Source organism: Budorcas taxicolor, chromosome 16 (genome assembly GCF_023091745.1).
Source record: "Budorcas taxicolor isolate Tak-1 chromosome 16, Takin1.1, whole genome shotgun sequence".
Lineage (NCBI taxonomy): Eukaryota > Metazoa > Chordata > Mammalia > Artiodactyla > Bovidae > Budorcas > Budorcas taxicolor.
The window spans coordinates 76,456,862-76,482,719 of NC_068925.1; the positions used below are offsets into that span (position 1 = coordinate 76,456,862).

Genomic DNA, 25,858 nt, shown 5'->3' on the forward strand with positions numbered 1-25,858 from the left:
CATTAAGACAAGAATGAAATTCCATGAGCCAAGAAATAAAATGAAAACAACGATGATAGAGAAGTGTTGCAGACCTGAGTTGAAGGGGAAACTGACCGCAGTCGCAAACAGGCAGCAGCCCCGGAGCCTCTGCAGTCGGCATTCCCACAGAAACGTTCCCTTAACGGGCGTACTCACGCGGCCCCTGGAGGGAGGTGCGCCGATGAATTCAGCGACCATAGGAGAAATGCAGGCGCTCTCTACTTTTGTTCTTAGTTTCTATTAACCCTTGAAGGCCGAGTGAACCAGTTCTGTAAAGGTGCTCAGAGGTGAGCCAGATTTGACTTCACAGGGGGTTTTACTTGGGGAATCTTCAGGTTGGAGAGCTGTGTCCCCTTGATTGACCTTTCTGAGCAGAAAGTGCAAGGCCAGCCCTGACCTACCTGCAGGACTTTGATTTCACACCTGTTCTCCATACGTGGTGGCACCTCAACCACCTGGGAAGCCTTTCGAGGTCCAGTTCCTGCCAGACTCCCCCCAGCTGGCTGCCCTGCCCGGTGGGGTGGGGTGAGGTGGGTGAAGCCTCTGTTGGGAAAACTTCCTTGGGAATGGGCGGCGCCTCCCACTGTAGCTGCAGGGCTGTTTGGGGCTGTTGACTGGAGAATTCAGGTTCTGGTTGCCAGGATGTGGTGGGAACAGGTAAGACCCTGGATTGCTTTATTCACCTCTCTGCTGAGGTAGCTACAACAGACCTGTGGGCATAAAAGCTTTGGTCAGTTGTAACAAACTGAACAGCTTCTGATTCACCTACTGTGTCCCTGGCTCCAGGCTGCTGCTGCTAAGTCGCTTCAGTCGTGTCCGACTGTGCAACCCCATAGATGACAGCTCACCAGGCTCCCCCATCCCTGGGATTCTCCAGGCAAGAACACTGGAGTGGGCTAGGTATTGCCAATAAAGCAAGTAACCTGTGGATTCTGCCAGCAGGTGGCTATGATTCCAGTCCCCAAATGAGAAAGTGTCAGAAGATCTGGGTTTAACATGAAAGCATAAAAACAATGACTTGGGACATCTTTTCCATGAAAGTAGTTTCTGGAGTTCTCATGAATGCTTAATTTTAAACAAGTGCTCATGGCTGTGTCATGAGAAGCAAAATGAAAGCCCCTTGGTTCTAACTGAAGGGCTGCTCATGGAGGATTATTTTTCTTTATTCATCTGAAGGTTGACAGCTTTTTAGCTAAAATTAGCATCCCAGGGTGGTTTGTGCTAATAGATTGCTGAGCAGTGTTTATTTTGAAGACATCTTGAATCTGCTTTCGTGATCATGCTTTCAACTTAGAAAATGCTTTGCCAGGCTTGGATCTACCTAAGTTTTACCACATGTTTATGGCTTTCTAAGTGGCTCAGTAAAGAATTTGCCGGCAATGCAGGAGACCTGGGTTTGATCCCTGGGTTGAGAAGTTTCTCTGGAGAAGGAAAGGGCAATCCCTTGGACAGAGGAGCCTGGTGGGATACAGTCCATAGGGTTACAAGAGTCAGACATGACTTGACTACACCACAACCATCACCACTTGTTTATCACCCCGTACAGGTCTCCTCGGAGTAGAGAACTTTCTCAGTGTCATCCAGACGTGGATCAATGCGGTCACCTTCTGGTATGTACACCAGAGGGAAGGAAAATAGTTTATTGACCACGGACCCCTATATTGTGCTTCCCCCATATGTAAGCCATTTTTAAAGGTAATTCTTTAGAAGCTAAGTAGGAAAGAGCTAGTTAAAGTTGAAAATGACTTCTAGGTATCCCAGCAGTGACTAAAACCTCTGAATGAGTTTGAACTACGCAGAGAACATGTCAGATGCTCTCGCAGTCCACAGGAGGGCAGCAGTGTGGTGGTTTTAAAGTCTGCCCGCGACGTGCCAGGGTAAGGTTTTCTAGATGAGCCTGGAAATGATGAAAGCAATGCAGACTGGGAACAGCAAACAACATCCCCACCCCACCCCACCCGCAAATGTGTGTGAAGATCAAATGGTCATTCACTCCGGTATTCTTGCCTGGAAAATTCCATGGAGAGACATCTGGTAGGGTATACAGTCCATAGACTCGCACAGTCGGACAGGAATAAACGACTCACACTTTTCAGTTTTTGTATCATTTCTGGAAGACGGAGACTTTTCATTATCACTGTAAAAGCTCTCCCGGTATATCTTACGACAAAAAAAAAAAAAAAAAAATATATATATATATATAAAAATATATATATATATAAATATATATAGCAATTCCCTGGAGGACCACTGGCTAAAAATCTGCCCACCAGTGCAGGGTTCGGTCCCTGGTCTGGTTGAGTCCACGTCGCAGGGTAACTAAGCTGATTTGCTGCAACTACTAAGAGGATGTAACAGAACTGATGATGCCCGTGCCCCCTAGAGCACACGCCCCGCAACAAGAGAAGCCTGCACACCACAACCAGAGAGCAGCCCCTGCTTTCTGCAACTAGAGAGCGCCCTGTGCCGCAAGAGCCAGCCCAGCCGAAAATAGTACAGTAGTCTCGGGTTCCGTTCAGTTCAGTCGCCCAGTCCTGTCCAACTTTTTGCGACCCCATGGATCGCAGCACGCCAGGCCTCCCTGTCCATCACGGACTCCTGGAGTTTACCCAAACCCATGTCCATTGAGTCGGTGATGCCATCCAACCATCTCATCCTCTGTCGTCCCCTTCTCCTCCCGCCTTCAATCTTTCCCAGCATCAGGGTCTTTTCAAATGAGTCAGCTCTTCGCATCAGGTGGCCAAAGTTATCGGAGTTTCAGCTTCAACATCAGTCCTTCCAATGAACATTCAGGGCTGATTTCCTTTAGGATGGACTGGTTGGATTACAGGTAAATAAAGTTTGGCAAAATGTTTTCTTTCTTTATAGCCAACCTCATTATCAGCGTTGGCATTATAAAGATTGCTTCCTTTCTTTTTAACCAGATAGCTTCCTTTGATTAGCTGGGTGACAAGATCTTGTCAAGTCTGTCATTTTGTGACTTAACAGGCTAAATTACAAAAACACAATTTTCTCTTGCAAATATAAGCACTTACCTTCTGTCGCTACAAGTTTGTATGTGCAAGTTCACAGGCAGACGTGGACTCTCAGGCTGAAGAACCACTAACGCAGAGGTTCTCCTTTAGCTGTATATTATAATCACTTGGGAAGCTTTACAGATGTCTAATGCCCAGGCACATCCCAGGTCAACCGTGTGACAAGCATCTGGGGGAGCGGGTGGGGGCACCCAGGCATTAGTGAAAATCCCAGGGGATTCCAGAGTGCAGCCGTGCTTCAGAAACATGCTATGGTGTCATGGTTGGGACCCGGGTTTTTACTCAGCTACACCCACGCGTGAAAGTGATGCGGAAGATACGTCTTCTACCACACACGTAGACGTGCGTGTTCCCTCGAGGCCAGGAAATCATGGAGGCTGAGAGCCAGGCGGGAATCTGGAAGGGCTGCACGTGATGGGCTCTCTGAACTGGGCCTGAGTGATGCCCAGGATCAGACAGGACCAGAGAGAGGCCTTTGGGCAACAGTGAGCCAGGAGTACAGCAGCGAGCACAGGATGGGTGGCCCGGCTGGCTGAGAGCAGGCTGTCTGCAGTGCTGCAGGCGGAGAAAAGCTGGGCCTTAACTGCAGGAAGTTTTCAAGTTTCATGAAATGGACGTTATGCTGCGGTAACAAGGTGGGACTGAACGCCATGAGCAGGGGAGGCGCGAGGCAGGCTGGGAGGGGAAGAGCCTGGACAGACCACAGGCTCTGAGACTGGAGGGCTAGAAGGGGTGACTGTAGGAGGGGAACGCTTCCAGAAGGTGGGCCCGATTAGAGGCACACTTCTTTGAGAACAAACACACTGGAAATAAGTGCATCATCACAAATGAAACTTCTCCATAATGACATTTTATTTTTTAAACAGATTCAAAGGTTCAATTCTCAGAAAACAAACAATACAGATATGAGACGTCTCATTCCACCGGGGATTCACTCTTGCAGTTTTAAGTTTAAATTCAAATACACTTTTCCCTCTCATCCAGACAGACATTTCTAGAGAAAAATGGTTTCTTCATATATTTAAGTAATTGACAAGTGATTTGCAGACAGAACATAATTTATATGTACACACATATTTCAATCTTACATATAACTATGTTAACACTGGAAAAACTAAATTTGAAGTGGAAACTATTGTGAAAGTATTTTGGTAAGCACAATAAACTTTTGTTGAAAACATTTCCTTGAGGTTTTAAGAAATATGTACCACAGCCACCTCTGTGCTTCTGAGAAAGTGTTAGATTCTTGAAGAGTATGTGATAAATGGGTACAGCAAAACTTCAACTCTGGATTTGTCTCAGAATTCCTGAATTTATTCTGTTCAAACTTCTCTTCCAAGTGCCTTACCCAAGATTACAAAGGGAAGGACCACTTACAGAGGGCCTTATAAACATGTCCTTAGGGAGAAAAACAGTATTTACTCCTGTTCACCCTTGAGTCCTCATTCACACCTTTCCAAGGCAACTTTTCTTTGGCCCAGTTTGTGCTACTAACTATGAACTGTGAGGACCTTCCACTTCCTGGTGGTCCAGCAGTTGGGTTTCTGTGTTTCCACTGTAGCGGGCACAGGTCTGATCTCAGCTTGGATAGCTCTGCATGTCAAGGTATGGCCAAAAAATTTAAAAAAAAAAAAAAATTTTTTTTTAAAGGTGTAAAACGAAACCTATAAAAATCTGAGTTACAGCAGAGTCCCTCCTCTGTGGCCACTGGTGTGAGGACAGAGAAGCAGGCTGGGGTCTGTCCCACCTGAGTGTCCAGACCCACCTGAGAATGTTTCCTTTTTCCTTCCCTTTGCATGACCTACATCCAAAGAGTTGAGTTTGCTTTTCTGAAATACAGGGCTTCATTTTTACTCTGCCCTTTACAGATGAGGTGAGGAACCCACAAAGACTTAAGATTCTGATAACGACCTGAGGTTATCTGATGAATTCATTCCCTACAAAACTGCTTACATTCTGATGACATGTGTAAAGTAAGACATATCTTTATCCAGGTGGGCAGAGAAAACCCCCTAGAGCCAGACTTTAGAGTGGATTCTAACTCTCTTAGAGAGTAGAATTCTTCAGCAGAAACAGATACAACATTGTAAAAAAACAACTATAGTACAATCATAATAATAATAAAGTGGAATTTTCTTAAGAAAACTATAAGGCCACAGCGTTCACTTTGTCCTGAGCTGGCATTATTGCCATGGGTGCTAAGAATACTCTAACTTTGTACAGAAGCCTGAAACTGATGCTGAATTCTTCGTTTCTCAGACTGGCTTATTATAAATAAAAGGGGTGAAGAACAAATGCCAGACAAAAACTTAATAGCATCTCTAAATTACCACGAGGTTACAAATTTTAAAAAATAGCATTTTAATCTATTTAATATAAGAATATTTTCCAGCAATATTCTTAGTTAAGAAACTCAAAAGAATGAACCTTAAGAACTGGTAATCATCTCTGAACAAGAAAAGATTTCAAAATCACTTTCTTTGCAAATGGAATGTAATATCATTTTGCAATATATTTCTCTGAGTTTGGAGATCTTATAGCAAAAAAAAAACAAAAACACACCACATTTCCCTACCTTAACACTACTGGGAATACCATGTTGACCTGCCCCATAAGTCAAGTGCTATTTAAGGAAAAACAGGCAAGGTGTTCAAACCTAAATTCATACATGTTTCAAAGAAGCATTAAAGAATAGTGACTATACTTCTGCCAGATTAAAATGCTTTACTGTTCCTATGGCTATCGCTTAGCAGTTTTATTTCTGACAGTGTAAGAAAGCAGCAAATAATCTTTTTATTTCTTTCCTTCAGTATTGAGACAAAATTGAGAGATAGCATTGCGTTACGTTCAAGGTGTACAGCGTGACTCGATAATGTCAAGACCTACAAAAAACTTTTTTCTTCCGTGTGATTAGAACTTTTAAAGATCCACTCTTAGCAACTTGCCAATATAAACACAGTATGAGTAACTCACGGTAGCCACTATGCTGTAATTACACCCCGGTACTTTCTCACCCTATAACTGAAGGTTTGTATTTTCTGACCACCTTTACTCAAACCCACCCCCACCAGCATCCCACCACTGATATAATAATATATGGAATAGATTATTTGTACAGAAGCAAATCTCATTTTCAACAAATCTCATTTTCCTTTCCTGAAAGCTTGTTTTTTTTTCCGATTCAACATATAAGTGAGATCAGACAGTACACATGTCTTTCTTTATATGACTTATTACCCAGCAAAACCCTCTCAAGGTCCATCTGTATTGCGGCAAATGGCAAGATTTCCTTCATTTTCATGGCTGAGTGATACATGTGTTCCTGGAAACGGTTCAGGTCATCTATTCTGTTGGAGTGGCTGCTTTATCCTGATAAGTGCTGTAGGAAGCGCTACATTCTGCTTTCCTATAAGGGAACAGAACAGTATGTACCATGACATTCTGGTTTCCTAAGAAGCAAGGTAAGAAGACAGCATCAGAGATGAACATAATTAAGTACATACATTAATTCCAGAAGCCCATTTAGAATAGGGATGATTAAAAAAAAAAAGCTATATACTAGTTAAGAGTCACTGAACTAGGAAATAAATGATTTTTTAAAGTTATTCCAATGTTCAACCAGCCTCACTCTACAAACTCTTTTTTTCTAATTCTGTATTGTAGCTTGGATTTCCTCCAAGACAAGAAGGGCAGTTGCATATACTTAGTAAATATCCTCCTACCTTAATTTAGGACCAATGGGAGAGACTAGAGAGAAGCACATTTCTATAATATTCAATTTAAAATCCAGCTCTGAGATGAAACTTTTACAAAGGTAATAATTCTGAGCGTTCACGTTCCGTAATGTTTCATTTACCCCTCACTGTCAAGGAAATCACATGTTCTGGTTAGAGAGTCTCCTAAGTAACTAAAACTCACACCACATGGTTTTGGGGTTTTTTTTTTTTGGTAACAAGGAACATCTTTCTAAACCCTGTTATTCAAGTCCAGCGGTTTCCAAAGAAATACAATGCAAGTCACACAGGGAATTTTGAATTTTCTAGAAGCCACGTTAAAAAAGGGAAAAGAAAATTAACTTTCATATAGTTTACGTAACCTGACATGCATGGGTTGTACATTTTTTTCCCCATGAAGCCTTTGACTCTGATGTGTAACTGTGCACTCGAGCTCACTTTACATGGGATGAGCCAGTTTTGACATTCGAGGCAGCCACTCAGGACCACTGGCTCTGGAGCTGGAAAACGCACTTCCACTCCTGCTTCGGAAACTGACTACACCAGACAGACTACAACCCAACATGGACCCGTCAGTTGTTTACAGTGTGCCTGCCCCAGCAAACCCTCGGGGTGCCTCCCTCACGGAAGAACTAACCGCGTGAGCGCTGGAGACTTGATTATTTCCCCTGGAGGGAGCGGCTTCACCATGAACCAGCGCTGTCACAGCACGGTGCTTGTTACCTGGCCGTGTCCTCAGGACTATTGTGGAGAGTGATTCAACAGTTAGGCCTCTCACTAAATCCTCCAGCACCACTGCATTCTTCTATTTGTTGAAGTGAATACACTTTTTTTTTTTTTTTCTCTAATAGTACGGGAACACTTATTTTCTTAAATAGAATTTTAAACAGAAATCCAATATATGAGAAGGATAAATAAGCATTTATATAAAGTTAAAGAAACAACTCATTGGATATAACATCAAGCTATTTAAAGATGATTAGAATGTTAAAGTGAGTTACTACTTACAGTTATAAGTCATATTACCTTTAGCATTCACTAAGGTAACTTCAAGTGTTTACAAACAATTTGAAGCTCACGGACTATCTGAAAACCGCTTTTCTGGTTGGTTGGAGCCTCAAAGGACTCCTTAGAGAACTGAGCAGATACATAGGGCGGGGTAGCTGGTATATTTTTGTCCTCCCCTCGGCCCCTGTGATCAAAGACACCGCTCTGCTTTTACTAAGGAACTGCTCGTCCCATTGGTCGTTGTGGAATCTGCTCTCAACTTCATGCCTGTCACTTAGGGTAGCACCTTGCACATGAGTGTGGAAATCTATCTCCTCTCTTCCTACCTATGCAGAGACATTCAGGCAGAAAAAGAACTTCCAATTCATTTCATTCAGAGACAGAGATGGAGGGGATTAAATGGCTAAAGGGAATGCACTTCACATAAAATTTGAGGGTTTTTGTTGGTGCTGGTTTATTTACTTTTTTATATGCTAAAAATATACTGGCTGAGGGAAACAGTCACATGCCTTTACAGAACTAATATTTACAAGCTGAAACTGAAATTCTTTACCAAAATTATATAAAATGTAGTTTGGTTTCTCTCAAAAAAAACCTAAAAGTGAACTTCAAGTGGACCGACTATCTGATTATTTCCCATTAGACTAAAAATTTCCCCCAGATTTGGATTCACAGCTGCTAGAAGGTAGAGCTGAGTTGTTTCTTTAGGTTTATATAAATGCTTATTTATCCTTCTCATATATTGCATTTCTATTTAAAATTCTATTTAAGAAAATAAGTATTCCACTACTACTAGGGAAAAAAAAAGTGTATTTATTCACTTCAAATAGAAGAATATAGTGATCTTCGAGGATTCATTGATAGGCCTAACTATTGAATTGCTCTCCACAATAGTCCTGAAGAAACGGCTATATAAAATACTTGTCACAGTCTGACCAAAGGTCAAGGGGTCATTACTCTGTGGGTGCCTATGTCAAAGCAAAAGCCTGTCAGTGCACATTATTTTACACTAAAACAGGGAAGGAGAAAGTATAAATATCAATAATCTTGCAAAGGGGAACCAGAATTCAAATGTCCTCCTTGATGTCTACTGTCCACTCAGCTCAGGATACTATCTAAATGTTCATCAAATATTTTACAGAAGAAAGGACATCTCTGAAAAGAAACGCAACAAAATGCAGATACCTTTTAATGATAAAAGCAAACGTTTCTCTCATCTCTTCTCAGAGAGAAATAAAATGTCTTGTCTGTGGCTCTCACCAGTTAGGTATGTGCTGAACAGAGGAAGGGAAAAGTGTTGAATAAAATAGTGAGGTCACACCAAAAAGAAGCAAGAGTGGCATAAAAATGGGATAAAATCAATAAGGGAGGAGAAGGGAAGGAAAGCTGACAATTAGGCCCATCAACTATGTCTCTCCTGATTCTCCTTAGGAAGTTGAAGCAAGAATTTGGTGCAGGAAGCAACTTTACCCTTGAAATCTTATAGATCATACAGCAGATAAACAGATTCTAAATTTGCAAATAATCTGTTTACTTCTGAAACCGCCTGGTCTCAAGTGAATAATGTAGACTCATTTTCTCAGAATGAGAGTGTACGAGGAGACACAGTCCTGGTCTCCAACAGCACAGCTTTTGGGGCAATACATGGGGCATGTATTGATCCCATGTAATACTGTCTCAGAAACTGATTTTATGATTTTAATTACAAAATCTTTTTTATTTACTAGTTCTTGCTTAAAAATTTTAAAGCCTTTGTTGAATGGTTCAGAATTTGAGAACCAGGCAGAAAAATGTTCAAGTAAATTTGACCATTCAAGTTTTGGACCATGTCATTACACTCACTACCACCTGAACTGGATTTACCATTTACAGTATATCCAAAAAAAGCTTCAGCAAGATGCATTTAAGCAGACAACTTAAAAATTACAACATTTCTCGATCAATCTTTATTAAGATAACATTAAAATAGTTTACAATTGCACAAGTAATAAATATACTTAAATGAAAAAAAGAAAAAAGGTATTTAGTTACTATTACTAAAATACATAAATTATTTCAATAATTCTACTGAACTTAGCAAACTCTTAACCCGAGCAGAGAAAAATGATCCATTTATGACAAAAAAATATTTACCACAAATAATTGAAAACATTCATGTTAACAAAAGACATCTGGTGTTTGGAACCACATAGTCAGGACATGCAAACAGGACTCAGGCAGGAGCAAAGGAGAGAGACAAGGGCTGTGGCTCCAAGTCTGGAAAGCATAGCAGAAGAGCTGGTTAGGAAAGGAAGCTGTGTGGGAAAAGGAAGAAGTATGCAGATGGAGCCTGTCAGCTCACCTGGGACCCTATCCTTTTCTTCGTTGAGAGCTAAGAAACAGAAAACTACTATAGCAGAATGCTTTAACCTTGTGGTTATTTTTCATAATTTAACGATCTTAAAAAAAAAAAAAAAAACCAAAACACTACTTAGGGGATTTCCCCGGTGGTTAAGGCTCTGTTCTTTCAATGCAGGGAGCCTGAGTCTGATCCTTGGTCGAGGACCTAAGACTCCCCACCTGCCGCAAAAAAATACTTATTTTCATGCTTTGGTATAAATCCTGTAGGAGGGTAACTGTGTTCCCAAATTATCGAAAATACAAGTTCATATCAAATCCATTTTGTATCAAGCAAATTTGTGCTTTTGATTTGTTTTGAGGCTTGAAGGATCTTAGCTCCCCAACCAGGGACTGCACTCCTGCCCAAGGCAGTGAAAGCGTGAGCTCTAAGCACTGGACTACCAGGGAATTCCCATAATCAGCAATTTTTGCGCCTGGTATCCTCCTTCCAGATTTATCCCTACAAACGGAGAAGGAACTGCATGTAGTTTACAGTCTTGTAAGGGAGTTTCCAAAGCAAAGAAAGCGATTTGGGGTGGGGGAGAATGGACATCAAACAGTGCAAAAAATATATCAATAATAAAAATAATTACCTTTTTAAAAGAAAAGCAAACTAAAGCTAGGTATTATTTTACATTCTCTTAAAAAGGCATGCACAAAAATGTGGAGTCTTTGAACAATCCACTTGATTGTCTTGAACAAGTGAACCATTTCCCAATAAGCTTGATGGTGCTTCTTCAAAGCTAAAGAGCACGGGCACATCAGTAACAGTCTCTGCCCTGCTTTCTCTAAGTGTCCTGGCCCAGCAGCAGCCTCACTGGGGAACTCTTTAGAAATGGGATCTCAGAACTCTAATGCTACTGGTACCTTAACCTGGGGGTGTGATGCTCAGATACTTGTTTAGCTTTAAAAGACTCATTCACTGGTAGACAGAGTTTGGTTAATATTTGTTAGGAAACTGTATTTTCGTGTAATGATGTTTTACACAAAGGCCAGTAAGGAGCAGAGAGCTATTTTGTTCTGCTTTCTTTAGAGGTTATTTCTAGTTGACAAATTTTAGACTTGTCAAATATTTCACTGATGGTGTTTCCGTGTTATACCACCTGTGTATATGCAGTTTAAAAAATACACTATTGATAGAGAAATCAAATGTGCATATTATATGTTCTATAAATATAAGATTCAAGGTTCAAATGAAGGCACTGTGGACATTTTTAAAAGATGACCAAGAAATTTTAAAAATATGTATTTAGCTCTTTATGAGTGAAGAATGTACTTTTATTACACAGTCCAAATGTAGTGATTAAAATAAAAGGAATATAAATATCATAAAGTCATTAATACCATTCATTTTTAATTTTTAGTTTTATTTACAAAGCAATAGGGAAAAAATCACTAAAAATCAGAAATATCAAAGCACCTAATCTTGGTCTATGCTCCAGTTTTATTCTAAGTCTTTCATTAGATTTTAAATTACTTCATTAAAATTTAAGATGATGTTTAAAAGGTACAAATTATATATTTGTACCTTTTTGCAATTTTAACTCTCTCTCTTATTTTATTTTTATAGATAAAAAGACAAAGTTCATGAGGTCCTTGTAAATCTTACCCTTTCAGCAACTTTTAGTTTAACCCCATCAGTTTTACTTCAACCTAGTAAATTAAGAGAACATAAGAGGGAAATCAAACGATGTTGCTTTAAATTCTCCAGTTTAACTGTATAACAAATCTAAAAGAAAAAAAAAATACAAATTTGGTATCTGAAGGAGACATCTATGTAGCTTCTTACAACTACCTACCTAAATTATACAGACAACTGAAAACTTTCACCATCAAAACTGCAGTGACTACAGCTATCAAAGTCTCCACAGGGAATCATTTTATATGTAATCTTGGCCATTAGTCCAATCTAGGAAGTTGAGTATGCCTAGGGTAGAGAAGACCCCCAAAGCGGTCCGTGATTTATTTCAGCACTTATACCTCAAATCCCACAGAAATTTTTCTTACATCATAATTAGTTGATGCGACCTGCACAGATTACTCTTATAGCAGTGATATTAAAAACAGGTGAAAATATTTTTAGCAAAGATGTGTAATTCACACAGCACACTCAAGCAGGAGCAATTTTTTAAAAACACGTAATACAGAGTACAAACAAAAACTGCACAAAAGAATGTCAACAGTGAGGAGGAGCAATAAATTAAAAAAACATGCTGTACCTTACCCTTTCTTCTTTTGTCTGCAAAGACAGAAGTACAGGCAAAGCAATAATCCAATGCCAACAACTACAAGAAATCAGGAGACAAATGTCACATGATCAAGAAAAATCACTGCCAAGATTTAAAATCTAGTAGAAAAAATTAATGCTGATCAGAGGTTCCATGGAGGCTCAGATGGTAAAGAATCTGCCTGCAATGCCGGAGACCTGGGTTCAATCCCTGGGTTGGGAACATCCCCTGGAGAAGGGAATGGCAATCCACTCCAGTATTCTTGCCTGGACTAGAACAGACAGACAGTGGAGCCTGGTGGGGTTGCAAAGACTCAGACACGACTGAGTGACTAACACTTTCATTTTCATGCTTTCAGGTACCCATGGCCAGAAAATGGTATCTAATTTAAGCACATATACATTGCTAGTCCATTTGGACTCTTCAGTATATTGTACTTTTTGGATTAAACAGTATACAGTAAGTCAGAGAAATTCTTGAAAATTTACAAAACTACCCAAAGCATATTTGGGATGAAAACTCATATGATGAAAATTCACCTTTGAAACAACATATATTATTTAGAGTTTGTTAGTATGTGGACATGCAGAATAGACAGGAATAGTGAAGTGAAACCGCTCAGTCGTGTCCGACTCTTTGTGACCCGTGGACTGTAGCCCACCAAGCTCCTCCGTCCATGGGATTCTCCAGGCAAGAATACTGGAGTGGGTTGCCAAACAGAGTAATGCTAATACAAGGTAGTGTATTATGTAAAAAAAGTCAGGTTTTCCTGTTTTACTTAATTTCAAGCTATAAAGCTATAAATATTGAAAAACCTTAGGAAAAAAAAAACCAAAACAAAACCACACTTTTTCAGAGCAATGTTTTGATTTCATTGGTATCAAACTTCTTGACACTTACGTAGAGCAACAACGATGAGCACGATGAATCCTGCACCTGCGAAAAATGAAGACAGTTTGGGAGATAAGTAAGTATCTGGGACCTCCTAGGAGCAGCTGCATTTTAATTTCACCAGATCATCTGTGACTACAGAGGAAAAACCTGTCAATCTAGCTTTAGCACAACTGCTTGTGCTTCCAGGTTATTTGCATCACAGAACCCTTCTAATCACTTCCAGAGTTAAGAAACGCCTCTGTGACACTCTTAATAAGGAAGCTCACTCTTCACTGCTGTTTGCTCTGGCTACGATGTCAGGTTATTTAGTGAAGGTTAACAATTAGAATTCACTAGTTTAGAGGAAAACCAGTTTTAAAATGTGAGTATCCAGCTACGGTTGGTTTAGTTCGACATTCAGTTCTTTTATTACTTATGACTTTGTTAGACATTTAATGTCTGCTTTTCCCTGAAGTCTGTGGAATAAATCATAAAGAGTGCTCTGAACCCATGCAGAGTCTTCACCCAATCACCACAGCTCCTACCCCACTTTCTCCGCAGATGAAGACGCAGCCCTAACTCCCTAGGGAGACTCGCTGAACGCAATGCAAATTAAGAATGTAAAGGGTACACCAGGGCACATGCGTAAACCTGTGCACGGAGGCATAAACACGCATTTCTGACTCTCCAGACCACACCTTAATGCTTAGAAACGCTAGTCAGTAGCACCTCTGCTTCTAAACTGCCGCTACTTTATTGTCTGTAACACAGAGCATGTAACATCGCATACAGTGTCATGCACAGCTCTGCTCTTTTCTATTTCATAAATATTATCGAATGTAAACATCCTGAGATGGCACTGGATTCTCTTGGCAGAGTGCCAGTGTGACCACAGGTTTCACAGGGAAAATATAACAAGCCTAAAGTGCGTTTTATAGAGACTAACGAAGCTAGTCTAATGTAAAGAAAAGTAAACTATTTTTCTTCCTTTCCTTATCCGTAAATCGTTATATTTCATTTAACTGTCACAACTATACTTCCATCAAGTTCTTTCACACATACGGTGTGAACTGCGTGTGCCAAGATTAAGTGTGTTACCCCACCCTTGTATAGAAAAACTAACCCAACTAATAGTACTTTAAGGCTTGTGTTTACAAGGTACCAACAGAAAGAAAATTCACCTACAAATTGCCATTACAAAGTAAAACTATTACATAGAAAATAACTTAGATGTCAGACTTATATGTTAGACTACATATAGCCATATTATTTTAAAAAGTAAACTTATTATTAGGTATCCTAAGTTGAGCAACCTCCTAAAATCTATATTATCTACATGTGTTTAAAAGTACCGCTTAAATATGTCATGGGATCTGCACCTTTAAAATTCCTTAAAATGTGCAATTTTACAACTACAAAGTGAACAATTATCACCCATTTTTAACATGTTGTTTCTTCTCTAATTATAGATAATGGTAATACTTCCACATAGAAAACTAGGGCCTTATGACACAGGGTTATAGTCAGTAACAAAATAATACCTAAACCCTCAGCATCGTTCGGGGGTGTTGCATCAGTAGGGCTGGGGGGATGTCCTAGAAAAAAGGAAAAAATGCAAGTTAAAAAAAAAAGAGAAAAAACAATAGAGCTTAATATCCTCTAAGTTCACAGATTTTGATTTTTTTCACTTTGTACAAAAACTCTTATAATTTCATTCTCCTTATACAAACTACATCAATGTTTGTCATTAAAAGTAGTATCAAAATATTATAAATTTATAGTCAATACCAAAGCATTCTACTTCTTGTCCAGTAACATTTCCTAGGACAATATTCTGTGGTACAGCAAGCAAATTTATCATTAGTGTGGTGTCAGAATAACCCTATGGGTTCAATGTGATTATACTTAAAACTAAAACAGAAAAGCACGTTTGTGGAGGCTAAACAGTATGCTACTAAACAAGCAGCGGGTCACTGACTGAATCAAAGAAGAAATTTTTTTAAATATCTGGAGAAAACGAAAACAAGAAAACAAATCCAAAATCTATGAGGTGCAGCAAAAAGTAGTTCTAAGAGAGGAGTTTACAGCCACATCAGCCGACGCCAGGAGAGAAGAAAAATCTCAGGTGACCTAACCTTCTACTAAACCCATCAGAAACAGAAGCACACAAGAAAGGGCAAAGGTAGAAGGAAAGAAATCATGAAGACCAGAGAAGAAAGAAATGAAATGGAAACTTTTTAAAAATAAAAAAAGACCAATGAAAGTTAAGAGCTGGTTTTTTGAAAAGATAAACAAAATTGATATATCTTTAGCCACACTCATCAAGAAAAAAGTTGGCCCAAATTAACAAAATCAGAATGAAAAAAGAAGGTACAACCCACAAACACTTAAGAAATTTCAGAAGCTATGTAGAACAGTTTAAAGAAGGACATGGATAAATAAGTGTAGATGAAAAAAACGCTCAGCCACTGAACCTGGATGAGTTAGTCCTGGAGTCATGGTTGGAGAAGTGGGCTTGGAATCTGGAATGGAAAATTAGATTCAATTCTCCAGCCTTATCCATACAAAATTATGGACTTAAATTTGATATTTGGTTTTTTAAAAAGATTCTCAAAATGAATTATTTCTCAAAATAAAAAATACATGTACTCCCTAATTTTTCAATTCTACTTCTGTAAAGTTAACCTAAACACATGTTTACCCAAGTGCACAAGAATGTTGCATAGGCATGTTCACTGTGCCTTTGTATATAGTGGAAATCCTAGAAGTTAACTACTAATAAACCATAAAAATAACGTGCTCAGAATAAACATATGGTTCTTTAAAAAAATACCATCCATATAGTTTCCTACTGCATAACTTGTGTCCTTCCCCAGTTAGTATTTTGCCTACAGTTTTTCATATTTGCATAATCAGATCTACTTGATCACCATTATATGTTGCTAATGATCTTTACTTTGCCGACTAAGGTCCGTCTAGTCAAGGCTATGGTTTTTCCAGTAGTCATGTATGGATGTGAGAGTTGGACTGTGAAGAAGGCTGAGCGCCGAAGAATTGATGCTTTTGAACCGTGGTGTTGGAGAAGACTCTTGAGAGTCCCTTGGACTGCAAGGAGATCCAACCAGTCCATTCTGAAGGAGATCAACCCGGGGATTTCTTTGGAAGGACTGATGCTAAAGCTGAAACTCCAGTACTTTGGCCACCTCATGCGAAGAGTTGACTCATCGGAAAAGACCCTGATGCTGGGAGGGATTGCGGGCAGGAGGAGAAGGGGACGACAGAGGATGAGATGGCTGGATGGCATCACTGACTCGATGGACGCGAGTCTGAGTGAACTCCGGGAGTTGGTGATGAACAGGGAGGCCTGGCGTGCTGTGATTCATGGGGTCGCAAAGAGTTGGACGCGACTGAGCTGAACTGAACTAAATAATCTTTTTCATACTAACTGATGACAGGAAATGATTGACAGTCTCATGAGGAATTTTGATTTTTGATATTTTAAAATAATCTCCACAGTTTTATCTTCACTGTACATCTGTCCTCAGAAGTCTTCTTTCAAACACTAAACTATCAGTGCTTTATAAATCCTTCATGAAATGCTTATGTCAGCTCTTTAAAAGTCTGCCCAGACTGATACTCTTCCCACCCTTCCTCTGGTCTCTAGCTTCTGCTGCAACTAAATACAAGCCAGAGACAGCAGCCCTGATCTTAGGGAAACAAGTCCTTCCAACATCGCAAAACATGCATTCAAGTCTCAGGCAGAGGAGCTGATCAGCAGTCCCTGCTAGAATTCCTCCATTTCGTTCCAATAAACAAGGGCTTTTTCTGCCTTTTAGTTGTTATACCACTTACTTTCTGTTGCCAACTCCCTCTTCCCCCTCAAAAAACAAAAACAAAAACATCCAAAACAAACAAAAAACGCTCAGTAAAGAGGAAAACAATAATTGTTAGGAGTTGGGGGAGTGACGGAAGTGGTAGAAATACCAGTCTCATTCTAGAGACAATAGTAATCTCCCAGTTTATAAAAAAGAACCAAGCTGGTCAGCCTGGGAAAGGAAACAGTCCTGGACCCAGAAGACATCCTGTGCAGGTGTCAAGAGATCACTTTTAAAATGAATAAATCATCCGTGTTGATGACACAGAATACATGCTAAAAAACAGAACCTGTGAACCTTCCTCTACACTAATATTAATCTGAGTGTAACTGGTACAAGCTGCCTGTTAAGAGCTTTCTAGAAACCAGGGGCTATGCTAAGTGCTTTAAATGAATCCCACTTTAAATTTACTATCACTAAGTAAGGAAGCCAAAGAATTGATGCTTTTGAACTGTGGTGTTTGAGAAGGGCTGGACTGCAAGGAGATCCAACCAGTCCATCCTAAAGGAGATTAGTCCTGGGTGTTCATTGGAAGGATTGATGCTAAAGCTGAAATTCCAACACTTTGGCCACCTCATGCAAAGAGCTGACTCACTGGAAAAGACCCTGATGCTGGGAGGGATTGGGGGCAGGAGGAGTAGGGGATGACAGAGGATGAGATGGCTGGATGGCATCACCGCCTCGATGGACATGAGTTTGAGTAAACTCCGGGAGTTGGTGATGGACAGGGAGGCCTGGCGTGCTGCAGTCTATGGGGTCGCAAAGAGTCGGACACGACTGAGCAACTGAACTGAAATGAAGGAAGCAAGGTGTGAAATCATTTTACAGATAAGTAAACATATTTAAAGTTTACTTAACTTGCTATCTGCTTATATCTGCAGACTGCACATAATTTTAGAATCACTCAATCTAAGAACTAAAAAGGCTGTGAATATTTCATTACTAAAATTGATAAATGAGTATAAATCATCGAAATTTAAAAGATTTTGGAAAAAAAAATCACAAGAAACATAAAGGATTTTGAAATATATAAGCAGGAAGTTACTAAACCTGAGGCACTGGGCATTGGTTGTTGGGTGCTGCGAGTCGACACTGGAAAACAGAATAAAAAAAAATGCAGATAGGGTCAAACATCTGGGAGTTACTGCTGGCATTTTCACCAGGAATTTAAAAGAGTTTTGAAAAAATATATGTAGGAAGTTACTGAACCTGAGACACTGGGAACTGGAGGGTGGGTGCTGGGAATTGGAGGGTGGGTGCTGGGAGGAATCGACACTAGAAAACAAAATAATGGAGAATGAGTCAAAAACTCGGGCATTAATACTGTCTTTCCATTCACATGGATTATGCCTTTCATTCTTGACTTATTTAGGTAAAACTCCCTACACTTCAATTTACCCTGCAAAATGACTGCTCTCCATTTTTACATTTAAGAATGCCTAGCAAGAGAAATTTATATACCTGTGTTATGTACATGAAATGCTAAGACCCTACAAAGGCAGAAAATTGCTGCAGCAGATTTCTTGTGAATTTGAAGTCATACAACTATCATAGAAATGAATACAACAACAGGTAAATACGAACATTGTTTCTCTTCAGTTTTTCTTGCATTCTTGATATTTAATGAAAGAAATGAAAGAAATAAAGAACAAAAACAAAAGGAAGACAGTGTTTTTACCTTTAATACACTTTGGTAGCTCAGGCTCCCAAGTACTGTTCTCACCACAGACAACTATATTGTTGCCATGAAGGTTAAAACCGTCATTGCATTTAAATACAACCGTTGCTTTGTAGTAATGTTTTTTTCCATGTCCTGAGACTATCATTCCATTTTCAACAGCTGGATATTCACATCTGACCACTGAAAAGTTGAGAAATTCCAGAGTTAATGGAAAGCTGCTTCCACACGGGACCAGAAAAACTAGTGTGAAGTAATTCCAGGGGGAAGAAACAGGAAAGAAATGAAAAGATACTAATTGGGGGAAAAAAAGAAAAAAGAACCCAAACCTCTGTGCATCTGGATTCCAGGTAAAGAGATCTGGAGAAATCTAGCAGTGTTTTGTTTTTTTTCAAACACCTAGAACAGACTGTCATACTTCATTTGCTTCTCTACATTTTCCTTCCATTCCTGGCAAGTTTTGAGAGCAGGCTGACTACCAGATACAAACTCAGGGTAAGGTCAAAAGTAATTTTCTTCAGTGTGAGGATTTTTTTAAGATCATTCTGACACTCATTACATACCTTGCTCTTTTAGAAAAGTAGCAAAAGCTTTTCTGACAAGGTAACCTTTGAGCTCAAGTTTAATTTGCGAAGAAGCTAGCCATGCCTAGATACGAAACAGAAAGCTTTCAGGAGGCAACAGCATACAGAAGCTAGGACGTTCAAGAAATAAAGGTCTGTGGAGTTAGGGCAGTGTTTTCCAAACATTCTGGGCTGCAACCAGAGATCAAGAAGCACGTTTTATGCTGTCAACCAGTATATAAACCAACAGGCCTGAGATAGTCTTACGAGTAATACTCAGCCTTCACACCAATGTGCTGTGGTATGTCCCATTCTACTCCACTCATAAAAAGTACTCATCCTGACTCTCTTAGTTGACTTTAGTATCCATTAATGGGTTTGGCAGAACTGGGAGGGAAAAAAAAAAATCAAGAAAACACTTGCCTGAGTAGTGAGTTCAAGAGAACATCTTATGAGATTAAATCTGAATGACAGATAAGAGGCAGATAATATACAGCCTTTTAAGCCAAGAGTGCTCTTTCTCCCTTTCTTTGGGTCTGAATTTCCGTCAGGTATCATTTCTCTTCAGCCAGAAGAACTTCCTTATCAATTCTTATAATCCAGGTTGCTAAAGTCGCTCAGCTGAGTCCGACTCTTGATGACCCCATGGGCTATACAGTCCACGGAATTCTTCAGGCCAGAATCCTGGAGTGAGCAGCCTTTCCCTCCTGCAGGTAATCCAGGTTGACTGATGACAAATTCTTCACACAGCTTTCTACATTAAGTGTTGTTTTTCTGGATTCTGTTTTTCTTTCAGCGTATTAGCAGAAATTGTCCTTTAGTTTCAATAGTTCCATAAAGTCAGCTGCCACTCTCACCTTGGGGTGAGGAGAAAAAGGAGACAAGGCTTCCCGTCTGTTTCTCCCTCTCACTGGCTGCTGCTGCTTTTGTTTCCAGGAGTTCTAACAGGCTGTGCTTAGCTTAATTGGGGGTTTCTCGGTAAATTTTTAAAATTTATTCTGCTAAGGGCAGTGAATTTCCCAGATATGTGGGGTTGTTGTTTGGGATCAAATTTACATAATTTTCAGCCAGTATTTCTGAAATGATTTCCTGCGTTGTTCTCTCTTCTGAAACCCCAATTAGACGTATGTTCAACTGTTTGCTTTTTCTCCCAAAGGTTTCTGTCTCTGTCTCTTGTTTTAATCTTTCTTTTCAAACCATGCTAGGTATCTATTGCCCTGTCTTCAGGTTCCCTGAGTTTTTTTCACTGTTGGGCCAATATGCTCCTAATTGCACCTAATGATTTTCTTGTCAGTTAGGTTTAGTAGATACAAAGTGCATACAGTAAATCTCACCCTTTTCTAAGGTGTACAAGTGTGTTAGTTTTCATAAATCAAAATAATCATGTAATTACCAACACAATAACAAAAATTCCCTTATCTCTAAATACTTCATGTCACTTTGTATCAACCCTCCAGTTCTCAACCACCTTCCCCACCCAGCCAAGCACTCATCTGTTTCCTGCCTGATCCTGCTGCTCTCCCAGAATGTCTTAGTGGAATCACAGCCTGAGTATGGGTATTTTACTTAGCGTAATGCATTGGAGATTCTTTTGTTGCATGATTCAGGAACTCATTTCTTTTTATTGTAGAGTATTATTCCATTGCATGGATACAGATTAGACTGTTCATCCATTACAAGCTGAAGGACATGTGAGTTAATTCCAGTGTGGAATGATTATGACGAACGCTGCTTTGAATATTCTCATGCAGGTTTCTATATAAACATACATCTTTTTACTTACATTGCTGAGTTGTATGGTAAGTGTCTATTTATCCTTATAAGGGACTGCCAAACTGTCTTCCGTAATATTCGTATCACTCTGTATTCTTACCAGCAATGCCTTAAGAGTTCCAACTGCTGTATATTCTTGCCTATTAATTGTATTGTTAGTCTTTAGCTTTGGGGTTTTTTGTTCAGCTATTCTAATAGCTGTTTACTGACATCTCATTGTAGTTTTAATTTCCATTCTGTAGTTTACTATGACACTGAGCAACTTTCCAAGTATTTGGGGATCCACATATTTTCTTTGGTGCAATAGGTCTATTCATGTTGCCCGTTTTAAAAAAACTGGGTTGTTTTCTGATTGTGTCAGACTTTTTTTTGGGGGGGGGGGGCTCCAAAATCACTGCAGATGGTGACTGCAGCCATGAAGTTAAAAGACGCTTACTCCTTGGAAGAAAAGTTATGACCAACCTAGATAGCATATTCATAAGCAGAGACATTACTTTGCCGACTAAGGTCCGTCTAGTCAAGGCTATGGTTTTTCCAGTAGTCATGTATGGATGTGAGAGTTGGACTGTGAAGAAGGCTGAGCGCCGAAGAATTGATGCTTTTGAACTGCGGTGTTGGAGAAGACTCTTGAGAGTCCCTTGGACTGCAAGGAGATCCAACCAGTCCATTCTAAAGGAGATCAACCCGGGGATTTCTTCGGAAGGAATGATGCTAAAGCTGAAACTCCAGTACTCTGGCCACCTCATGCGAAGAGTTGACTCATTGGAAAAGACTTTGATGCTGGGAGGGATTGGGGGCAGGAGAAGGGGACGACAGAGGAAGAGGTGGTTGAATGGCATCACTGACTCGATGGACGCGAGTCTGAGTGAACTCCGGGAGCTGGTGATAGACAGGGAGGCCTGGTGTGCTGCGATTCATGGGGCCGCAAAGAGTCGGACGCGACTGAGCAACTGAACTGAACTGAACTGATATATTGTAGATACAAGTCCACTAGCAGATTTGTACTTTGCAAATGTTTCCTCCCAATGTATGGCTCATTTCATTCCTTCTTTTAATAGTGTATTTGAAACAGAAGTCCAGTTTTGATAAGTCCAGTATATTAACATTTCTTCTTTAAAGAATCATGGTTGTAGAATTGTATTTAAGAGTTGTATTTGTGCCTTTGACTAAGGCACAAAGATTTCCTATGTGCTAAAGCAAAAATCTTTTGGTTTTAGATTTCACATTTAAGTTTTTGGTTCACTGTGAGTAAATATTTGCAAATGGTGCTAACACAGTGTTGAGGGTTTGTTTTGTTTTTGAACGGTTGTATTTCTGGACACTGCTGTTCCATGCTCTACACGGCTGTCCTTTCACCAGTACTGACTGCCTTGGTTCTGGTCCTCACGGTAGTGTTTATCAGAAGACTTGACAGCAGACAGAATGAGATGACTCTTTCTTCCAAATTTCTATTGACAATTCTAGTTATTTTATTTTTCTAAATAAATTTTACAATCTTTTTGTCAAGTTCTACTGGGATTTCATGGGATTGTCCTGAATTTATAGATCAATCATAGAGAATCGACATCCTTATTATATTGCATTTTCTAACCCATAATCACTGAATTTTCTCTATTTGTTAAAGTCTTGTTTAATTTCTTAGGTTTAGTTATTTTTACCATTGAAATATTTCACATTGTTACTAGATTTACACACAAGTATTTTGGGTTTTCAAGTTGGTGTAAATAGTACTTGAAAATTTTCCATTTCTATTGGTGTTTTACTAGCATATGGATGTACGGTTATCTATGTGCTGATCCTGCAAAAACTTCAGTCTTTCAAGTTCTCCAGAAAAACAATCTTGTTGTAACTGAATAAAGTCGATATTATTCCTTACTCTTCAATATGTATGGACTGTTCTAAGAACTCCAAATACAAGGTTGAGTAGTGTTTTAACAGAAGACATTTTTGTCTTGCTCCTACCTTAGATAAACATAACCACTCTTTTACTATTAATTATAATATTAGCTGGGGAATTTTTACAGCTGCCTTTTGTCAGCTTCAGGCAGTTCCCTTATATTCCTCATTTGCTGCTTTATAATGAAAAGATGATGAATTTTGTCATATGTTTTTTCTCTGCATCTATTAAGGCGATTGGTTTTTTTTTTCCTTCAAAGTTTCTTGATATGGTAAATTATACTGATTTTAAAATTTGAATCATTCACGCGTTCACAGAATAAACTTTACTTGATTATGATGTACTCTTTGTTTTTTGTAAGAAAGGATTTGATATACTAATATTTTGTTTAGAAGTTTCAGTTCTATGCCCACTTTGGATACTGTATAACACTTTTCTTGCAGTGTTTCCGTCTGGTTTTGGTATCAGAGCAACACCGTTCTCATGAAATAAATTAAGAAGAATTCCCATCTCTTTAATTTTCTTGAAGACTTTGTATAGGGCTGCTACTATTTATTCCTTAAATGTTTGGTATAATAATACCCTAGTGAGGACACGGGGCCTGCACTACACTTCATGAGGTTTTGGAAAAATATTTATTGCATATAGTTGACCTGCTATCTTGTTAGTTTCAGGTGTACAGCATAGTGATTTTTTTGTTCACTTGCTTTTCTTCCAGATTATATTCCATTACAGATTATTACAAGACATTGGATGTAATTCCCTGTGTGTGCATGCTCAGTTGCTCAGCCATGTCTGACTCTTTGTACCCCATGGACTGTAGCCCACCAGTGTCCTTTTCCCATGGGATTATTACAGGCAAGCATACTGGAGTAGACTGCCATTTCCTCCCTTCAGGGGATCTTCCCAACCCATGTCTCCTGTGTCTCCAGCACTGGCAGACGGATTCTTTACCACTGAGCCACCAGGGAAACTCCAGATAATTCCCTGTACTATATGGTAAAACACTTGACGCTTATTTCAGGTGTAGTGGTTTGTATCTATTAATCCTATACTCCTAATGTGTTGTCCCTACCTAATCCCTTTGGTAACTATACACTTATCTACTTCATCTGAGTCTGTTTTTGTTTTGTATGTAGCATCACTCATATTTTTTTTATTCCACATTCAAGTAATATCATATAGTATTTGTCTTTCTATATCTGACCTAATTCACTAAGGACAATATTCTCTAAGTCCATCCATGTTGCTAAATACTTGTTGCTTATTTACTTCAGGTATAGCAGTTTGTATCTGTTAATTATCCCGTGCTTCTAACTCACTGCCCCCTCTGCTCTTCTCACTGGTAACTATAAGTCTGTCTTCTACATCTGAGTCTGTTTTTATTTTACATGTAGAATCATTTGTATTATTTTTTTGCTTTCACATTCAAGTGATATCATATAATATTTGTGTGTTTTTTATCTCACTTATTTCACTGAGTATAATATTTTCTAAGTCATCCATGTTGCTGAAATGTATTTTATTCTTTTTTTAAAACCAAGTGATATGCCAATATACACACACAAAAACACAAAACATTTTAATCCAATCACCTGCTGATGGGCACTTGAGTTATTTGTCTTGGCTATCTTAAACAGCGATGTTATGAACACTGGGGTAATTGCACCTTTTTGAATTAGAGACTGTTTTACTCAGGAGTGAGTCTGCAGATCATAGTTCTATTCTTAGTTTTTTAAGGAACCTCCACACTGCTTTCTTTACTAGCTGTACCACTTTACAATCCCACCAACAGTTTAGGAGGGTTCCCTTTTCTCCACACCCCCTATAACATTTATTATTTATAGACTTTTTGATGATAGCTACTCTGAAGACTGGTGACACTTCATTGTGTTTTTGATTTCCATTTCTCTAATAATTTATGATGCTGAGCATCTTTTCAAGTACTTGTAGGCCATCTGTACGTCTCTTTTGCAGAAATGTTGATTCAGGTCTGCCCATTTTTTAATTGTGTTGTTTTTTCAATACTGACTTACATGAGGTGTTGGTCCATTCTGGATATTAACCTCTTGTCATTTGCATCATTTGCAAATATTTTCTCTCATTCCATAGGTTGTCTTTTGGTTTTGTTGATTGTTTCCCATGCTGTGTTAAAGCTTTTAAATTTGATTGTATGCCATTTATTCCCCCCTTCCTTTTTTTTTTTTTGCCTTGGCAAACTGACTTAAAGAAAATATTGCTACAATTCTGTCTGAGAGTTTTATGGTGTCCTGTTTTACCCTTAGGTGGTTACACCATTTGAGTTTGTTTTGTATCTGCAATTTATTTTTGTATACGGTTCTATCTAATTTCATTGTATTATATGTAGCTGTCCAGCTTCTGAAGCACCACTTGTTGAAGAGACTGTCTTTTCTCCATTGTATATTCTTGCCTTCTTTGTCATAGGTTAACTGATCATAGGTGTATGGATTTATTTCTGGGCTCTGTATTCTGTTCATTGATCTATAGTTTTTGTGCCAAGTATCACACTGCTTTGATTATTGTAGCTTTGCAGTACAACCTGAAGTTAAGGAAAGGATATACCTAGAGCTTTGTTCCTTTCTCTCAGGATTGCTTTGGCAATTCTGGATCTTTTCCATATAAATTTTAGGATTATTTGTTCTAGTTCTATGAAAAACGTTATAGGTATTTTGAAAGCAATTGCATTAAATCTGTAGATTGCTTTGGGTAATATGGTCATTTTAGCAGTATTAATTCTTCCAACCCAAGATCCAACAACATATTTCTCCATTTC

General features: G+C 39.1%; 1 protein-coding gene across 1 annotated transcript in view; it reads right to left on the reverse strand.

Annotated features, from left to right (window-relative positions):
- Window positions 1-3,898: 3,898 nt before the first annotated feature.
- LOC128061329 (membrane cofactor protein-like) overlaps window positions 3,899-25,858 on the reverse strand; it is a 39,328-nt gene continuing 17,368 nt past the window's right edge. The window contains exons 6-12 of the mRNA XM_052653604.1: window positions 18,832-19,014; window positions 18,363-18,428; window positions 18,204-18,245; window positions 14,820-14,873; window positions 13,306-13,341; window positions 12,402-12,462; window positions 3,899-6,462 (exon numbers count right to left, since the gene is read on the reverse strand). Coding sequence (XP_052509564.1) covers window positions 6,399-6,462; window positions 12,402-12,462; window positions 13,306-13,341; window positions 14,820-14,873; window positions 18,204-18,245; window positions 18,363-18,428; window positions 18,832-19,014 — 506 coding nt within the window. The 3' untranslated portion in view covers window positions 3,899-6,398. The remainder of the gene's footprint in view (window positions 6,463-12,401; window positions 12,463-13,305; window positions 13,342-14,819; window positions 14,874-18,203; window positions 18,246-18,362; window positions 18,429-18,831; window positions 19,015-25,858) is intronic.